This window comes from Anarhichas minor, unplaced genomic scaffold (assembly GCF_050575085.1).
Source record: "Anarhichas minor isolate MPS153535 unplaced genomic scaffold, ASM5057508v1 ptg000136l, whole genome shotgun sequence".
NCBI classification, from domain to species: Eukaryota; Metazoa; Chordata; class Actinopteri; order Perciformes; family Anarhichadidae; genus Anarhichas; species Anarhichas minor.
In genome coordinates, this window is record NW_027466582.1 from 7,235,530 (window position 1) to 7,252,734 (window position 17,205).

The 17,205-nt window shown below is 43.5% G+C and overlaps 1 protein-coding gene across 1 annotated transcript; it reads left to right on the top strand.

The window, feature by feature from the left end:
* The first annotated feature begins 856 nt into the window (after positions 1 to 856).
* acbd3 (acyl-Coenzyme A binding domain containing 3) lies at positions 857 to 8,367 on the top strand. Its single transcript, XM_076083713.1, has 8 exons — positions 857 to 1,169; positions 2,179 to 2,320; positions 2,646 to 2,786; positions 2,883 to 3,041; positions 3,286 to 3,460; positions 3,688 to 3,934; positions 4,511 to 4,798; positions 5,935 to 8,367. The coding sequence occupies exons 1-8, from the start codon at positions 902 to 904 to the stop codon at positions 6,147 to 6,149; spliced, it is 1,635 nt and encodes a 544-aa protein (XP_075939828.1). The 5' UTR covers positions 857 to 901; the 3' UTR covers positions 6,150 to 8,367.
* Positions 8,368 to 17,205: the final 8,838 nt, after the last annotated feature.

Genomic DNA, 17,205 nt, shown 5'->3' on the forward strand with positions numbered 1-17,205 from the left:
TTGTCCACAATGTGACCACCAGAAAGTTTATTTTTCAGCTTTAAAAAACAAATTTAGATTGTTATTGTTTGCGTTTATAGAAAAACGACTACCAGGCAAAATGGCTTCATCTTAAAAATGTATATTGTTATCAGCGGGTTAGGGTTAACCCTAACCCTATAGACAGGAACTGTCCTTTGTTTGAGTTGTATTTGTCTTTTGTGCTATATTTAAAAAATAATTTAAATAAACAGAAATCCATCCAACCTCACCCATTCCACTAAAAGGATAACTTGACAAGCCATCGTTTTGAAAAAATTGTAATTGTTTTTTTTTTATGTTTGATGTATTTTATTGTCTTCACGTTTTCTATGTTTCAACTGGCTACAAGACAACTAACCCCTCCCTTGGTTGTCATATTAACCATTGAGGTCATTATTTGCTTTTTCCAAATCTGTATTTAAAAAAATTGTATTATAGAAATACAAATACTCAGTACATGTACAGACAAAGATGAATGTCAATTCTTCAGCAGTAAAAAGATCATAGGACGCACATTTTAAGACATGACATATGTGTGTGTATATATTACAGGGCTATTACATTGTAGCCATTGCAGATTTTCACTATAACTTAGTAGAAACAGAACTAAATCAAAATCAAAACTACCAAAGTAAAATAATGTTAATTACAAATAACATTACTGTATATATCTTGTTGTTCTCATACATATATTTGGAATATATATGTAAAATAATTCAGTCCCATGTGTAAAATAAATAAAAAATATATCTGTAAATATGTCTCTTATCGGTTAAAGCGTCGTCATTATTTACATCGAAGAAGAAGAAAAAAAATCTCCCGGAACTTCCGCCAAATTTAAACGGAAGTAGGTACGTGGCCGCTTCAGCTGACAGTCTACATGATGGCGACAGAGGTTCAGAGCGGCGACCTCGACAGTGCTACTTCCAGCCGGCTCGAAGTTTCCATCGATGGCCTCACCCTCAGTCCAGACCCGGAGGGCGAGCAGACCCGGGTCGAGGAGCCGGACCCGGGACCTGCGGAACCCGACAACGACATGTCGGATGCCGCGGGAGGCGAAGATGGAGAGACGGCAAAATCAGCCATAGAGAGGAAATGGGGCTTTCCTTTGCTGGAGCTCTACGGAATAGGCCTTAAATTTTTCAAAGGTATTTTGTCTTTTATTCTAATCTCACGGCTTCAACGTATACAAGCAGCTTAACGGTAACGTACGAACCGATACATCGGTCGAGGTTAGCCGTTAGCTAACGTTAGCTCGTAACGTTAGCTGTCACTGTCAGCCTCAACGTTACATTAGCCACATAGCTAACTAGTGCTAACAGGCTGCTAGCTGGTCGTTAAAGGGTAAAATAAGTACTCGGTCCACTTGTGTCTATGTGTGGCTTGACGGTATTTTCATCCGGTTGTTTGCGTGGCGTTGTCTACTTTGGGCAGAATAGCCTGTGACTGCTCCATTACTAATGTAGCCAAAAAAAGAAGCTAACAGAGTGGTGGCTCATAGTGATTTGTTTGGGAGCTTTAACACGCCCTGCCGTGCCATTGAAGAGGCTGAAAGGAGCCTGTGCGCCATTTGCTTACACAGACTCTTCTCTGATGAATTAGACGCTGACAGGTTACCATTGTGCTGAAGGAGTGGGTATAATACCGGGTCCATAGTCTCAGATCGACGGGTTTGAAACCAGGCTTTACTGGGCTGTATGACCAGTGGCCTGTTTTACAGCCTGCCTGCTCATATCCATATATCCATAGACCACTCCCATGCTGCCACTCCAACAGGAAATCCAATAAACATACAGAACACATCCTGAACCATTTTTTAACACTGGGCATTTGCTCTGTTCTTGGAGCAAAGCACTTGTGATGACTGTGCAAACAGGTTTGGGCCTGGTCGCCACTCTGTGATAGTAATCTGTCCTTTTGATTTTTTTAGTCGGTTAGGGTTGGTCCTGTGTAACTTGTTTCGTATACAGTCTGATCCTTGCCTCGCCTCGGATGCCTGTTTCAATGTGATGTGAAGTCATCTTGCCATGAGGATTTTATTAAGTGTTAAAGGAATATGATACCCTTTATGCTTCTACTGTTGCTACTGTGTTGTACTATGTACAAGCACGTAATGCACTAAATGCAAATGCGTTGCTTCCACGTTGCTGCTCTCAGATAAAGATGGAAAGGCCTTCCACCCGACCTATGAGGAGAAGCTTCGGCTGGTGGCTCTGCACAAACAGGTGTTACTGGGGCCTTATAATCCGGACGCTTCACCGGAGGTCGGCTTCTTTGATGTCCTGGGCAACGACCGCAGGTAACCCGAGCACACATCTGTGTGTGTGTTTGTGTGTGTGTGTATGCGCCAGAGGGTATGAACTTTGAAATCTGGTAAATAAACCAGCAATTTAGAGTCCATTAAACACTTGTGGTGTGCTTGTAGTTCCTTTTTATGTGATTAAAAAAATGTATGAAACCCTTTGATGTAAAATAGCTTGTTTGACGGACACACACTTAGTATTTCAAATGGTATGTTCTTAAGAAACAATGGTTGTTACAAATGCTACCTATTTAAAAACTCTTGTTTTGCTATTGTAAAACAATAACATCTAAAAGAGAAGTCTCCCTGTGTGTGTGTGCAGGAAAGAGTGGGCCGCCTTGGGTAACCTGGAGAAGGAGGACGCCATGGTGGAGTTTGTCAAGCTGCTGAACAAGTGCTGTAACCTCTTTGCTCCCTACGTCACCTCGCACAAGATCGAAAGGGAGGAGCAGGAGAGGAAACGGTGAGGCGCTTTGACTTCAGTTCCCCCGAGGAAAACACTCTCTGCCTCAGTTTGTCATATGTTTATAATATCCTCCGTTACGTTGCTCTTCCCCAGGAAAGAAGAAGAAGAGCGCCAGCGGCTGGAGGAGGAGGAGAGGGAACGACAGAGGCAGGAGGAGGAGAGACGGAGGCTTGAGGAGGAGGAAAGGCAGAGGAGAGAGGATGAGGAAAGGAGACAGGCAGAGGAGGAGAGGCTACGGATTGAGCAGCAGAAGTATGTACAATGCGCTTGCAGTACATCAAAATGACTTCTACACGGTCATCGCATTTCCCTGACATTCATATCTATATTCTATCTGGAGCAGGCTCAGTGCTCACCTGAAACCTGTTCCACAGAAGATATTTCTTACTCACTATGTTAAAATCCTGCAATTTCCCGCTGTCCTCCATTATCTCCTCTCAGTTTCCTGCATTTCCTTCCTCACCAACCTCACCAACCCCTGTCTCCTATTTCCCAGACAACAGATCATGGCGGCGTTGAATGCTCAGACAGCAGTGCAGTTCCAGCAGTATGCTGCCCAGCAATACCCCAACAGCCCGGAGCAACAGCTGGGCCTCATCCGGCAGCTCCAGGAGCAGCACTACCAGCAGTACATGCAGCAGCTCTACCAGGTCCAGCTGGCCCAGCAACAGGTATGTAATCAATAACAGAGGGATAGACGTTTTATTGATTTTCTTTTTTTTTAATAGTTTGTGGTTAATGGGGAAGCTTAGGTGTTGGCAACATCTTCTTTCAAAGACACAAAGTAAATTGAAAATAGTCATGAGCCAACAGCTTTGTAGACGCATAACATTTTTGGTTTATGTCCCTAGTTTGGATTTCAATGCGTTGACTCAGTTTTGTCTTCCTTTCGTCCCAGGCGGCCTTACAGAAGCAGCAGATGCAGGCGGACTCGATGTTGCAGGGCACCCTTGAATCTAGTGGCTTCAGCAGTGGGGAACCCATCCCCGCCTCAGCAGCAGTACCGTTGTGCGCCTCTTCAACAACTACGAGTGAGGAAACCACGACAGTCAACGGAGGCCAGTCGGACTCGTACTCGGAGAGCATGGACAGGGAGCCGGAGCCGGAGCCGGCAGAGGAGGTCTCCGAGAACGGGCCTTTATTAGGTTGGTGGGCTGCAGACGTTTCTCATTTAAAACCCTTAAACCATCTTGAGTTGACTTCATGCAGAAGTGATCTACAGATCTCTCTTTCCTCATTGTGTGGCTGAAGGCTACAGCACAGAGAGGGAGCGCTCTCTGTCAAACAAACTAAGCTTTATAGGAAACTTGAAACCTGATTTGTACCTTGTTGATGTAACCTGGAGGGCAGAGAGGAGAAGGGCCGGAACAAGTGATACATGATATTATGCTGGCTTAGCTATGATGCAACCACACATTCTGCCTACAGAAGAGAAAGCAGTCCCACCAGAAAGGAACACGGCCTTGGTCTGATTCCAAAACATACATCCTGAGCCAAATAATCCACTGTGGAAGATAATGCTCGGCTCCATTATTGTAAGAGTAGAGAAACTCAAAGCAGTAGAGTGCTAAGGATGCCGTGACTCTGTTGCTGTATTGATGGAATTAGTGCTGTGGAAAATGATATCTTTAATATCGTGCATGGTCCCTCACAAGTAAAGGTAGACTGCATTAGCAGATTGTCTTAGATCGTAATACGTCTCTTCTCCCTTTTTATCACAGCCGACTCCCCACCAGTCATAGCAGCTCCCTCCATGTGGACGCGGCCACAGATCAAGGACTTCAAGGAGAAGATCCGTCAGGACACAGACAGTGTGATCACAGTGGGGCGCGGGGAGGTGGTGACGGTGCGAGTGCCCACCCACGAGGAGGGCTCTTACCTTTTCTGGGAGTTCGCCACGGACTATTACGACGTCGGCTTCGGGGTCTTCTTCGAGTGGACGGACGCCGCGTCCGCCGCGGTCAGCGTGCACGTGTCGGAGTCCAGCGACGAGGACGAGGAGGACGAAGGTGAGGTGTGGGTGGGAGGTCTTGTGTGAATACGTCGGCAGTGTTTCTAATGCAAATATTTCTTCGGCGTTGCAGCAACGCCCGGCCTGGTGGTGGTTGTGAAAAACGACAACAAAAATGATGTCGTTAAGGCTCTCCTTCATAATGTGTTTATTATTATTATTATTATTATTATTATGTAAACAAAAGAAATCTGCAAAACATACAATTTTTCCAAGAATTGAAAATGTAACTTTGCTAGTTGTTCCCTCACTATTGGATATATAATGGTAGTGATGGGTCATGATTAGGCTCAGGCCCGTTTGCTATTGGATTCTCTACGCCACATACTCGTACTACAGATGCTGCTTTGAATAGGAATGTCTGTCTTAGTGATTTCTGTTGCTTCACTCAGCCAATCTAGATATGATTAACTAGTTTTTCCCGATATTATATTCTTATCTCGAGTTCAGAGCTCGCCTACGCCATAGTTAAACATCTCACAGCCCTCCCGTTGGAGGAGGAAGTCCTGCTGGTGTTCTTTGGTGGAAGCCAGAGCAGTAGTGTGAAAAGAAAGGAATTAAATGTTGATGAGATGAATGGCAGTATTGTGTACAAATTAGTCTTTGGCAGATTATAACAGTCCTTCTAAACTTCATTTCTGACTGTCTGCTGGAGTAGCAGTTGTGTATTTATGTTTAGTGTCACAACACTGTACTTATACAAGAGATTGTGTCACATTTTGTCAAAAAAACTATCTTTTTGCTACAAATCAAGTTTAGTTAAAAACACATCATATAAGTAAGAGAATCTGATACCTAAAGGGGTTTCAGAGGGTGTAATGTTTAGCCATATTATAATGCATTATATTTGTGCCTCACTCATAGGTACTCTGTGGGACTTTATTATTTTATGCAAAAACTCTGCTGAGCTCAAAAATAGATTTCAGTTTCCTCAAATTATACAAACGCAAATTTATTTGCGCCTGCAATTTTCTTTCGTCGCTCAAAATGTCCCATCCTGTGTTCAGGACTGAGGCACAAATATAACGTCACAATATTAGGGATGATGATGATGATGATAACGCTGCGTGTGAAGCTGTAAGGTTGCCTTCCTGCTCTCTGTTGCGACTGTCAACATTGTCCTCGCGTCCTCAGGTGAACCTCCCAGCGAGGAGGAGAAGGCGAAGAAGGAGGCGGGGAAGCCCCAGGTGGATGAGATTGTGCCGGTGTACCGGCGGGACTGTCATGAGGAGGTGTACGCCGGCAGCCATCAGTACCCCGGCCGCGGAGTCTACCTGCTCAAGTTTGACAACTCCTACTCACTCTGGCGCTCCAAGAGTGTTTACTACAGAGTCTACTACACCAGATAAGCCTGAATACAGACACAGGGGAGCCAAGGAGTGTGTATGTTCATATATATATATATATATATATACATATATATATATATATATATACATATATACATATATATATATATATATATACATATATATATATATATATATATGCGTGTGTATATTTATGTGTGTGTTTGAAGGAAAAAGTGATACCAGATCTATTCTGGACAAAACCACCAGAGGGTGACAAAGAGACTCATCTGAAGCCCTAGTTTGGAGATTGGACTAACATGTATGTACTGTTTGTGTATGCGTGTCCTAAGACACATCCACGCTAGAGTCTGACATCGAGCCCTTGGAAGAGGAGTGTGTTTATTCCTGTTGTATTTTCACCACCTGTCCTCGCGCTCACATAAGACCAAGCTGTAGGACTTCTCTCTCTCTCTCTCGTATTGTTTTTACCACTTCTCTCCCCGGGCTCCTCTTCTGTCACCACAGCCCAGCCCAGTCCAGCGTGGCCTCGTGGCTGCTTCTGCCCCGTGTGATGCTTTCGTAAACCACGTTAAGCGGGAAAACCCGGCGAGTCCAGCACTCTTCTGAGAGCCGACGTTTCCCCGCTTGGTGGTACTGGTGGTGGTTTTTATCCCACAAGAACACAGACGATGTCGAAAAATCTGATTATATTGCAAATGTTCTTCATAACACTATGCCTCTGTTCCACTGAGCGCTTCTGGTCTTTGCCAAGTCTCTCACACACACATTAAAAACACCATTATACGCAAACTTAACCATCTTTTTTTTGTTGTACAACAGTAGTCCGTTGTTCTCCTGCCTAGCCACCATATATGGGTTAAGACCTGAGGGGATATTTAGGGGAAGGCGGGGCTCTTTTTGGCTTGTTCTCACACCAAAACAATATCTCTCACCTTTTTATTTAATGGAGTCTACTGGCAAAAGGTATGAAAGACGGGTAAGAAGTCACTCCGTGGTTTGGAGTGAACTCCAAATAGTCATAAGTGTTAAAGGAGTGAGTATCGAATAACATGCACAAGGAGCGGTAGGCCATCTGGTTTTACATACGTCTCAGAGCGCGATACAGAATAAACAGTTTAAAAACCAGTTACTCAATGAATATTTGTCCCTTTCTCCTCCTGTGTGGCCGTTTCCTACATGACTAATTACATCAACTGTCCTTTGCTCATCAATTCTTCATGACAGAATAAAGGGGTTAGTATTCTGACAGATGTTATATTAATATTTCCCAGGAGGGTTTTGTGTTTATCATTCTGCGTGTTTGGAGATGCTGTACTCTGTTCTGACACACGACTACACCGAACAATACAAATGTTTTGGAGGTCAAGGCACACTGTTACATCTCTGCAGTAATCCAGTGTTGCTGCTCTGCTTTATTCTTCCTGGTTTGGATTAACTCAAAATTGTCATCTCAAAAAAAAGGAGTCGTGAATAAACGGAGATGATGTAGACTTCTTTTTGTGTCTGTGGGGACATGGTTACCAACTAAAATCACTTGTTTTCAACTTTTCTAAGTTAATTTGCATACGTTAGATTAATTCTGTTCAGTTTCACATGATTCATGTATGCTCTGTGTACCTACCACACAGGTATACCATGAGCAGTGTGTGCGTGAGATGTGTTCAGTAGGCGTCATCGAGCTGTGTTTGTACATTGTTGTGTGTCTGCAACCGACCTTTAAAGACGGAGGCGGTTTAACTTGCAAGTCAAGTAATCCTGCAATGTCCCTGCCGAGTGAGAGAGTTCATCATATTATTTAATAATTAGAGGCCACTCCCATCCATTCAGTGATTCGTGTAACAAAATGTCACGGTGGCTTAACTTAAGCCATGAAGTTTCAGAAAGTTCCCATATGTTCTGATGGGCGATGTTGTCTTAAAGTTTGTTATTGCTCACCAAATGGTTTGAGTTGACTTGTTGGAGCCTTGTATGTAAATAATTCTATAAAGGAGTTTATGTTTGGGTTTTTAGATGTGGAAGAAGGCTATGGTTTTGAGAATCAATGCACTGTAAAATATGGTGAATGAGATATACGTGTACAATTTACCCCGAATGAAAGTCCAGAACGAGGAGGAAGGATGAAGCTGTAAGACTCTATTGACACGACAGACGGAAAAGCTCATCTTTTTGTATTGTTTTGACTTGTTTCGATCTCTTATGAGTTTTTTTTGGGGCATATATTTAATCTTGATTAAACTTATGTTCATCTCTAGAATTGGCGAGTTTGTTTGCTTTTGTTTTTGTTATTTTAATTTTGTATGATTTTAATCCTTCCATTCATTCACTGCCTAAAACAGATACAAAACAATTACTAATGTTGCTCCAGGCTTGTATTTTGACATGTTACAGCAGAAAAAAACAACAACATTCATGAAAGATAAATGTTACTTTCATTGTATTTAACGAGCTAAGTGGAAGAAGGAGGCAGTGTGAGAGCACCGATGATGTCCTTGGAACAACAGAACCCTATTATCTAGTTCCTGTTTTTCCTCTGGTGGGGAATGTGTCAACCTCCTGTCGGACACGTTTTGTGCTGAGGTAAGAAGAAATGCGGACATTACTCAACGTGTAACAGGATAACGGTTCCATCCACCTCGCCTTGTTTCCCATGATGCACATTGGATGTCACGATGTTCAAGACAGCTGGTTCAACATTTTTACAATCTCAAATATTGATTAATTGTTGAACTGTTGCAGCAGCGTGCAGACAAGCAGGAGAGGAATGTAAAGATTTCCAGTAGGTTGAGTAAAGAGAAAACATTGATAGTTAATGTATCTCACGAGGCACCTCTGAAGTTGCAGTGTTCACATGAAGACACCAGGTGTCACAATAAATACCTCAAACTACACTAACTTAGCAAACTATGGAATCACATCAGGATAAGAACAGGTAACATTAATGTTTATTTCACTTTTTAATCCATCTGAGGTAACGTTACAGGGTTAATTTATTGTCGTACAAGAAAGTTGTCTATTCCCATCTTGCTTCATAAGAAAATACACACAAACACTATCGTATTATTTTTTAGATACTCCAAAAGATAGATAGCTTAAAAAATATTGGAAAGAGTTTTGTTGGTTCAGTCAGTATTTAACGTTAGTTTCCGTGAAAGTATTAGCTTTATTATGGAGACAAAGTCCATAAAAATGGTCCATGTACTTAAATTATTATCTGTTAAAAATGTAATTAATCCCGAATGATTATTAGACAATATGGTTCATAGAACGTGAACTAAACGGTGACTTTAGCTTGAAACTCTTAACTTCTCAGCTTGTTAGAAGCCTCAGTCACTCCGGTTCATTTTGGAGGAACGACTCCGGTCCATGTTTTCCATCAGACCGCTGAACAGACTTCGTTGGGAGGCAGGTAGTCTCCTGTAGATCAGGCTCCGGTTCCACTTGCTACAGGTGGTTGTAGTGTTTTCCGGGCTTTTTATTAGCTCTCTCCCTTACTTTTCCTTCTGTTTGTTTTCTCCTCTTTTCGCTCCAGCCTGCACTCTGTCTGGTTCAATTTGAATAGACTTTGGGAGGCAACGTCTCCAGCGTACAGCAGCACAAAGTCTCATGCTTTGAAAAAGGAGAATATGGCGGGATTGAAGGATTCTACTGCCTCGCTAACAGCAGCAGCCAAAGGACGGTGATGGTCTTGGATTTTTTTTTTTTTTTTTAAAGCTGTAAAGGTTTTTTTTGCGTGAACAGTTTTCCGTCCTGCAGGAGTTATTGGTATGAAATAAACATGCCCTTTCACCAGAGGACCATCGAGCCGCGGCGTGTTGGTAGGTTATCGGCGAGGGATGGCTTGATACCGAGGGAAGAAACCGGGAGACGCAAACTGCGGAAGCCCGTGTTGTTCTCGTCTCTGGACGAGGTCGGCTGTCACACGTTGACCAACATAATACACCAACTTTCCGACCTTTCTCGACATGCCGGCGACATCTTTCTGGGCATCGAGATGCAGGCGGGGATGGTGTTCAGAAGATCCTGCAGGATTCAGGGGCGGCTGCAGAAGCTGCAAGTTGAAGTCCGCAAGTTGGATCCCAAGAAAACCAAAATCCGTAAGTTTGCGGTGGCAACTAAATAACACGTTAATCTGCAGCATGAGAACTAAGAGTACATCTCTACATATATAGGCCCCCATAGCAATACCATAACGTCAATAATAGTGTGGTTACACCAGAGGAGTCACTATAAACTTTAAAAATGGGACCCATAGATATGTAATGTGTATATGGATTAACTAGATCAAGAGCGTTTTCATTTGGGACGTCTGCCTTTGAATGAACCTGCATCTGGAGTTGTGTTACTTGTGAAACACAGTCGTTGGTCTGTGGAGAGTTGCTGGTTTCGGTCCATGGTGACTGTCACACTTCCATTGAAAGAAGCAGGAAGGAGTGGCTGGTGACACATGGCTGTGTTTGTCTTGATGCAGACTGATGTTAATAATAAAGGGTGTTGAGTCCCGTCAGAAATGATGGAGGTTCCTCTCAACGGTCTCACCATCTGTGTTCAGGTCTTCAAAGGCTCCCGAGATCACAGGAGGCCTCACAACCCTTGTGCTGTTTTATGCACGTCAACAAAGTTGCTCAACGGAGAGAAAGAATGGCAAAGCAATTCCCATTTGCTGCAGCATGTGCTGACTTTTGTTGTGATTTGTTTTGCTGCCCTTGTAGAGCTGCCTCCTGTAGTCACACACTGGTTATGTATGAACTCAGACTGTGGTCACCGGGGCCGGCTACGTAAAGATTGAGAGGTAAGCCTCTCTGTTGGCCTGCTCTGATAGTAGAGCCTTTTAAGTGATATGCCTCAGAAATATGTTGCACAGTAGGATTCAGAAGACGAGCCCAAATTCTTCTGAACATTTGTGACGGAGGCGGATTTAAGTCCTGAGTCACTGGTTTTTGTTCCCTTTTTACTTTCTTTATGCCCATCTATTCACTCTGCCTTTGGTCTGACTGTGACACACACACACACACACAGATTCAAAAACGGGTTGCAGGGAAACGATAAGATCAGCAGACAGTTCCCAGACACAAGTGAGTGTGATGTGACACAGACACACTTACACACACACAGACTGATACTCCATCAAGCTGTTTCTTGGGGGGCACCTGCTACATGACGGCTACCAGACATTTGACTAATCCCCGGTATTATCGCATGGCATGACTCGGCTGCTCCTAGTATCTGTACCTGTTGACGCTTTGACGCAGCACTAGGTGGGGTAGGGAGTTCCTTTTAATCGCTCATTCACTCGGTGGAGGCCAGCAGCTGAGGACAAGGTGCGAGAGACTAGACTGGAATGTGGCGTGTTACTTAGCTATCCGTATAGTTACCAGCTCCCACGTAGCCCCAAGGCCGGCGCCGGGTCTACAGAAGCGCTGGCTTCAGATTCATTACAACACATGCGTGTGTGCTTGACTCTCAACTCTTTTCCACACAAACACCTGTCTGTAAAAAAAATGCCATTTGAAGAACCCCGCCCCACCACCGCCCAGCATTACTCAAGGACTTGAACGTGTCATAACACAGAACAGCTGGTGGAGTTGTTTTGAATGGGTATTCAAATTAAAGTCAACGTGTAGTGCAGAAACAAAGCATCCATAGACACGTAGTAGCATTTTGCTCCGCCTCTTGTTCTCTACGTCTGGTATACAGGTTTTAACTTCAAATTTAATGAGACCTCATGACACATCGCTTTTACAGTATTTGACCAGGCCCCAAATGAAAGTATTGCATAACCATGTCCTCGTTATAGTTTGCATGTAAACATTTAACTGTGACCGGTCACTCTTTTGTCTTCAACTACTGTGGGTTAGGATTCCTACTCTAACCTCAGGTCAGAGATGGATCATGTTACTGGTGAGAGGCTGAAAGAGGGGCCCCTGTATGCTGGGGGACTGACATTGAGGGAAGGGCGTAGTGACTGAGTGAGTGTGTGTGTGTGTGTGTGTGTGTTTAGTGTCTCGTCTTGTTTGTCTGCCTGTGCAGTCAAAGTAATCATCAGGGGCGGTTTGAACAGGGACATGATAGGCAAATGTGTGTATTTTGAAAGTCCCACTCAGCAGGTCAGAGGTCATTCTGTCCAGCCTCAGAGGGGAACACCTGACACTCATGAGTCAAGAGTTTAGATAAAGTCTAGTTTGGGTATCTGCTGCTGGCCGAGTCAATCTATGAATCGTAAAGCTACAATTGGAAGAAGAAAAAAAAAGCAAACATTAATTTGCGTCATCCATTGGTGGTGGTCTTGTGTTTTGAAAATGGCCAAACAACAAACGAGCTTTAGCCATAGTGTTGACACTTCTATGTATTAAAACAATAACTCATAAGAGGAGCTGAAGGAGGAGCGTATGGACCCGGTCACAGTCCGGGGAAAGACGGCAACACGAAAGGCACATTTTGCTGTGTGAGAAAAATATGTTTTTAGCAGTAGCATTAGCTAGCTCACCAGTGTATTTTCCATAATTTCATGTCTCTTTTATTTTTTTACGAGGATTGTAGCAATATATATATTTTGTTTATACTGTTAGAATTTTGACGCAGCTTGTTGTTGGTTGCCAAACAATACGATCTAAGAATACCGCTTTTGATTGGCGACCAAAGATTTCACCACATTTCACGGTTGTCAACTTTTGTCAGGGACAGCCACAAATTGCACCGCCTAAAGGGCCTTTAATGGAGGACTTCTTGTCCACTGGGTTGAATAGGGAGCATGCTATTTTAATATTAAAAGTAGGTCAAACTAGTGAAGGTTAATTGCAGTTATAAGAGACTTAACGGGCCTCCCTGTCAGATATCTTGATGCCTTCCTGCTGCTGTGGGGCTCAGACCAACAAAAAAAAGAAGACAATTTGGATTGGACACATGCTTCCAGCTGACCTGCTAATGTCCTCAGTCAATCTTCCTCTCACAGACACACATGCAAACTGCCTGTACGTTCCCCTCTGCAGTCAGTTATTGATAGACGTATGTCTTTCATCTGTAGCATGACATCATCGTTAGTGTGTGTTGCCGTGTTCAAGAGCTTCTCAAGGACCGGTGTGTGTGTGTGTGTGTGTGTGTGCGTGCATGGACATATTTTGGCTCAGACTGGAACCACACTGGCCATGAATGCCTGTGCATAAACAATGCGAATCAGTAATGACGATAATGAGACCAAAGTTATGTCCCTTATTGCTTAACAAATAATAACAAAGCACTGCAATGCCTAGATAAACTAATTGCTGTTTATCGTTTTTTAACGATCTGTTTTTCCTGTTTGTCACACACACACTCACACACACACACACACACACACACACACACACACACACATCCACGTAGTCCTGTTTATCCCACCTCAACTCTCCCTCGTCACTATTCGCTCAGGCCCGCTTCATGGACAGAGAGCAGCCATTACACAGCCAGAATCCACAAGTCAGTTCCCATAGGGCTCGTTCCAGCGAGGGGAGCCCGGCCTGGTTCTAGGGGTCGACCTGGTCCCATGAGGAACAAAAGAGACGGGTTGGGTCAGAGAGAAAAAGTGAGAAAAAACTGTGAAAAACGAGTGGGAAACGGCGGACAAGTGAAGGGATTTTGTCATTGAACTGCATCTGACTTAGACTGTGTGTGTGTGTGTGTGTGTGTGTGTGTGTGTGTGTGTGTGTGTGTGTGTGTGTGTGTGTGTGTGTGTGTGTGTGTGTGTGTGTGTGTGTGTGTGTGTGTGTGTGTGTGTGTGTGTGTGTGTGTGTGTGTGTGTGTGTGTGGTCTATACATGCAACCGCCCTCTCTCACGCCTCTATGCTGACTGCCCAGGATGTGGACGCAGCCCTGGCCAGGGCACAGAGGAGTGTTGGGGGAGTGAAATGCAAGGGAGAAAGGGTTAGTTAGGAGTAATTAAGTGTTGTTCTTAAACCTCTCTTGCCTATTTGTCTTTGTGTATTTGTACACACTTGCATTTTCTTCATCAGTCTGTTCGAGTTAACATCATATTTAATGTCTCGACTCCAGCTGCCTCTGCTCAGCGCGGTCTTACAGTTCCTCCGCTTAATAGAACTAAATCTGTCAAAGACTTCTTTGCTCTTGATGGCAGTGAAGTTAATAAGAAAATGGCTAAATGTAGAGTTCTGTGTGTGTGTGTGTGTGTGTGTGTGTGTGAGACGGTGTGTCTGCCCTGGTTTGAGCAGTGGTGTTAAGCCTGTGCGGACTGCTAGGAAGTCTGTTAATACCAGATCACTCTCTGGTATCGAGTTTATTTTATCAGTTATTTCTGCCGGCATTAGATGAAGACGCTCGGCTGTTTTTCAACATTTCATGGTCATGTCATGGTTATTTTTGCATATAGTAGTACGACTGAACTGTTTCTTTAGGTCAAGTCTGGGAGGCCTGCTTTTTAATTCTGGAAAGTGCTGAAAATATCATGCAGTATGACTTACATATACACAGTATGAAGTCTCTTTTATTTTGGCTGTCCTCAAAGAACACACGCGTGCCTATGGTCCCACACTCAGAGGAGCCAGATCCAGTTGTGGGTACTGCAGAGTAATCCAGGCTTTAACCAGCCAGCGGGGAGGTGACCAACATTTACCTCCCACTGTGGTGACCTCTGCTTGGAGGAGGATCCAGAGATGGTTTTTCCTTTTCAAAAACACTCACGATCAGATTTTGGATGTCCATAATAGCATTTTTTTCTAGTCCAAACTTTATTCTCACTCATCAGAATGGTAATTAAAGATATCCGAAATAACATTCTTACTAAAAGAAGTTGTATTTTAAGATTCTGACGAGTAACAAGTGGATGGTAGATATTTGAAATGTATTGCAGATGTCCAGAATAGGTTCATTAGGCTGTAAATGGGCCTTTCTTCTCTCTCCCAGCAACACACCTTTTTGCATTATTGCGTTAGCGATCTAGAGTCATCTAGAGATGTTGAATATATATAATGTACAGTACATACACATTTCTGCTTGTGTAATTTGTATTAGGTGCATTACGACAGACGTTTTCCATTACTGTTACAGAATGGTGAAGTTGAAGAGTGCAAAGAGTTGTGTTCCAGATGTTACACAACTGTGGCTTTGGTATGACAAATAACCGAATGTTCAGGGTCAATTGCATTTCTACTAGAGAGCCAAACGAGAACTAAACTGACGGCAGAACAAAGGGGAAATCTGTTGAGGACAGATGAGCCTGAGCTCTGTTTTGTTCCCAAACTTTTGACCAGGCAAATTAAAAAATGACCAAATAGGCCTTCAGGGAGACCTTTATATTGTCATGCAACATCTGACAAAACATTGTGTTGTGTGTCTCTGTGCACAGATGTGACTAGATGTTTCAGCATATTCCATTGTCAGTCACTCTCCCTTTTTGCCTCAGCCTTCCCTCCCTCCTTCCTCTGTTTTAACGTCTCTTCCTCTCTCCCCTCTCTCTTACTCCCTGTCCTATATTCCTCTCCCTTTCTCTCTTCCTGTTGTTTCATATGGCTTCCAGACCTTTCCCCTCTCATCTCCGTCCATCCTCTGCACTTTGATGTCCGCCCTCACACTGTCACAACAAAGACTGGGCCCCTGCTCGCTCTTTATCTTTCTCTCTCTCATACGATGTTTTTGTCTCGCTCTGTACATTTTGCTCGTCTATCTTTCAAAGAGTGTACTATCAAGTCAGATTTGCCTGTAATCGTATGTGTTAGCCTACATATATCTGCTCAGGGCCACTCAGTAAGTGACACTGTAGGGATGTTTTGGTGTCTGTTGTTCTTCTCAATTACAGGGAAGCCAGGAGGGTCGAGCAGTTTTTAGATAGAACGACGTAGCATAAGAAAGGGAGACAATATACTGAGAAGCGTCTGTCAGTTTTACTCCACAGAAATCTACACACACATGTTGCCTAATACTATTTTTTTCGACAGATGAAGGCCTAGGGTTACCATTGAAATCTATAGTATGCCTTTGTCTGTCCTTCAGGTTTCAGGTCTTTACTCTTGGTACAGATTTTGGTAAATGTATTGACGTGTAGATACTCGCAAAAAGAGCTTTTAACGCAGCTAGTTGGTAAACATTGACTGCAGCTTATTGTGTTTACTTGGAGCGGACTTAGTAGAATTGCTAGAATTTATTTCAAGGAGCGGAATGATCCGATCTACACAGATACTTTTGGTCCATTTTGTGGAGAGTAATGTCACCTAATGATTTGTCAGCTAACTCACGATGATGTGGTTGAAATCACTGACAATTTAGGTCACAACATGGTTGCGATACGCCACTGTTCATTCTGCCAGCTGTTCATTCTCTGGTATCTACAACAGAGGTTGTTAGCAGCTGTGATGCACCAAAGTTACCTCTTACTTCATAATCATCTTCACACGTAGCCTGTTGCCTCTAGACTGGTTATATTCATGCTTTTCATGACAGTTATCCATTCTACAAATCAATGGCTGCTACTGAACAAATACCATCTTCATACAAAGCGGCAACGTAGGAATAAAACGATGGTTGCTGTTGGTATAAATGTCACCAGGTGGTTAAAGTAACAACAACAGAACTGCACTACAAACCTGTTTCCCGTTTCATAACTTTTCATAAAGGGACAGAGCTACACAACAACCGCTTTTGATGGTTTAAAGATTAAATGCATCCTTTATAATACTGCGGTGATGTGTGACAGGAGTGCAGACAGACAGCGAGACGTCCATACGTAATGACACACTGCGGCAGGTGGGAGCTCATCTTACAGGAACATTAAGGCTGTTGTTGTTCCACATCCTCCCTTCACTGCACTCAAGGCCTGGAAAACACAGCGTTCACACTCGCATACACTCCGACTCTAGGGCCACCGCAGGAAAAATAAACAGGGATTTTCTGCCACATCTGTCACTTGTGCCACTCATCCAAAGCACACAGACGCACACAGACGCACGTCCTGCAGCCATCCTCGTGATTCACATGAGAAGATGCAGAAATGTAACGGGTTTCTCATCCCAACAAATCCTACTGGAAATATCAATATAGACCTGCAGAATATAGACTGCATAGGCTTATCTTGCGATGGCTAAAGGAAAATGGCAACAGCTGAATTAAG

What these genes read in the sequence shown, in the direction of transcription:
- acbd3 (XM_076083713.1), top strand. Translation starts at nt 902, where the DNA reads ATGATGGCGACAGAGGTTCAGAGCGGCGACCTCGACAGTGCTACTTCC. An exon ending in CTACGGATTGAGCAGCAGAA is followed by an intron (nt 3,042 to 3,285) that starts GTATGTACAATG and finishes CCTATTTCCCAG; the next exon opens with ACAACAGATCATGGCGGCGT. An exon ending in CGAGAACGGGCCTTTATTAG is followed by an intron (nt 3,935 to 4,510) that starts GTTGGTGGGCTG and finishes TTTTTATCACAG; the next exon opens with CCGACTCCCCACCAGTCATA.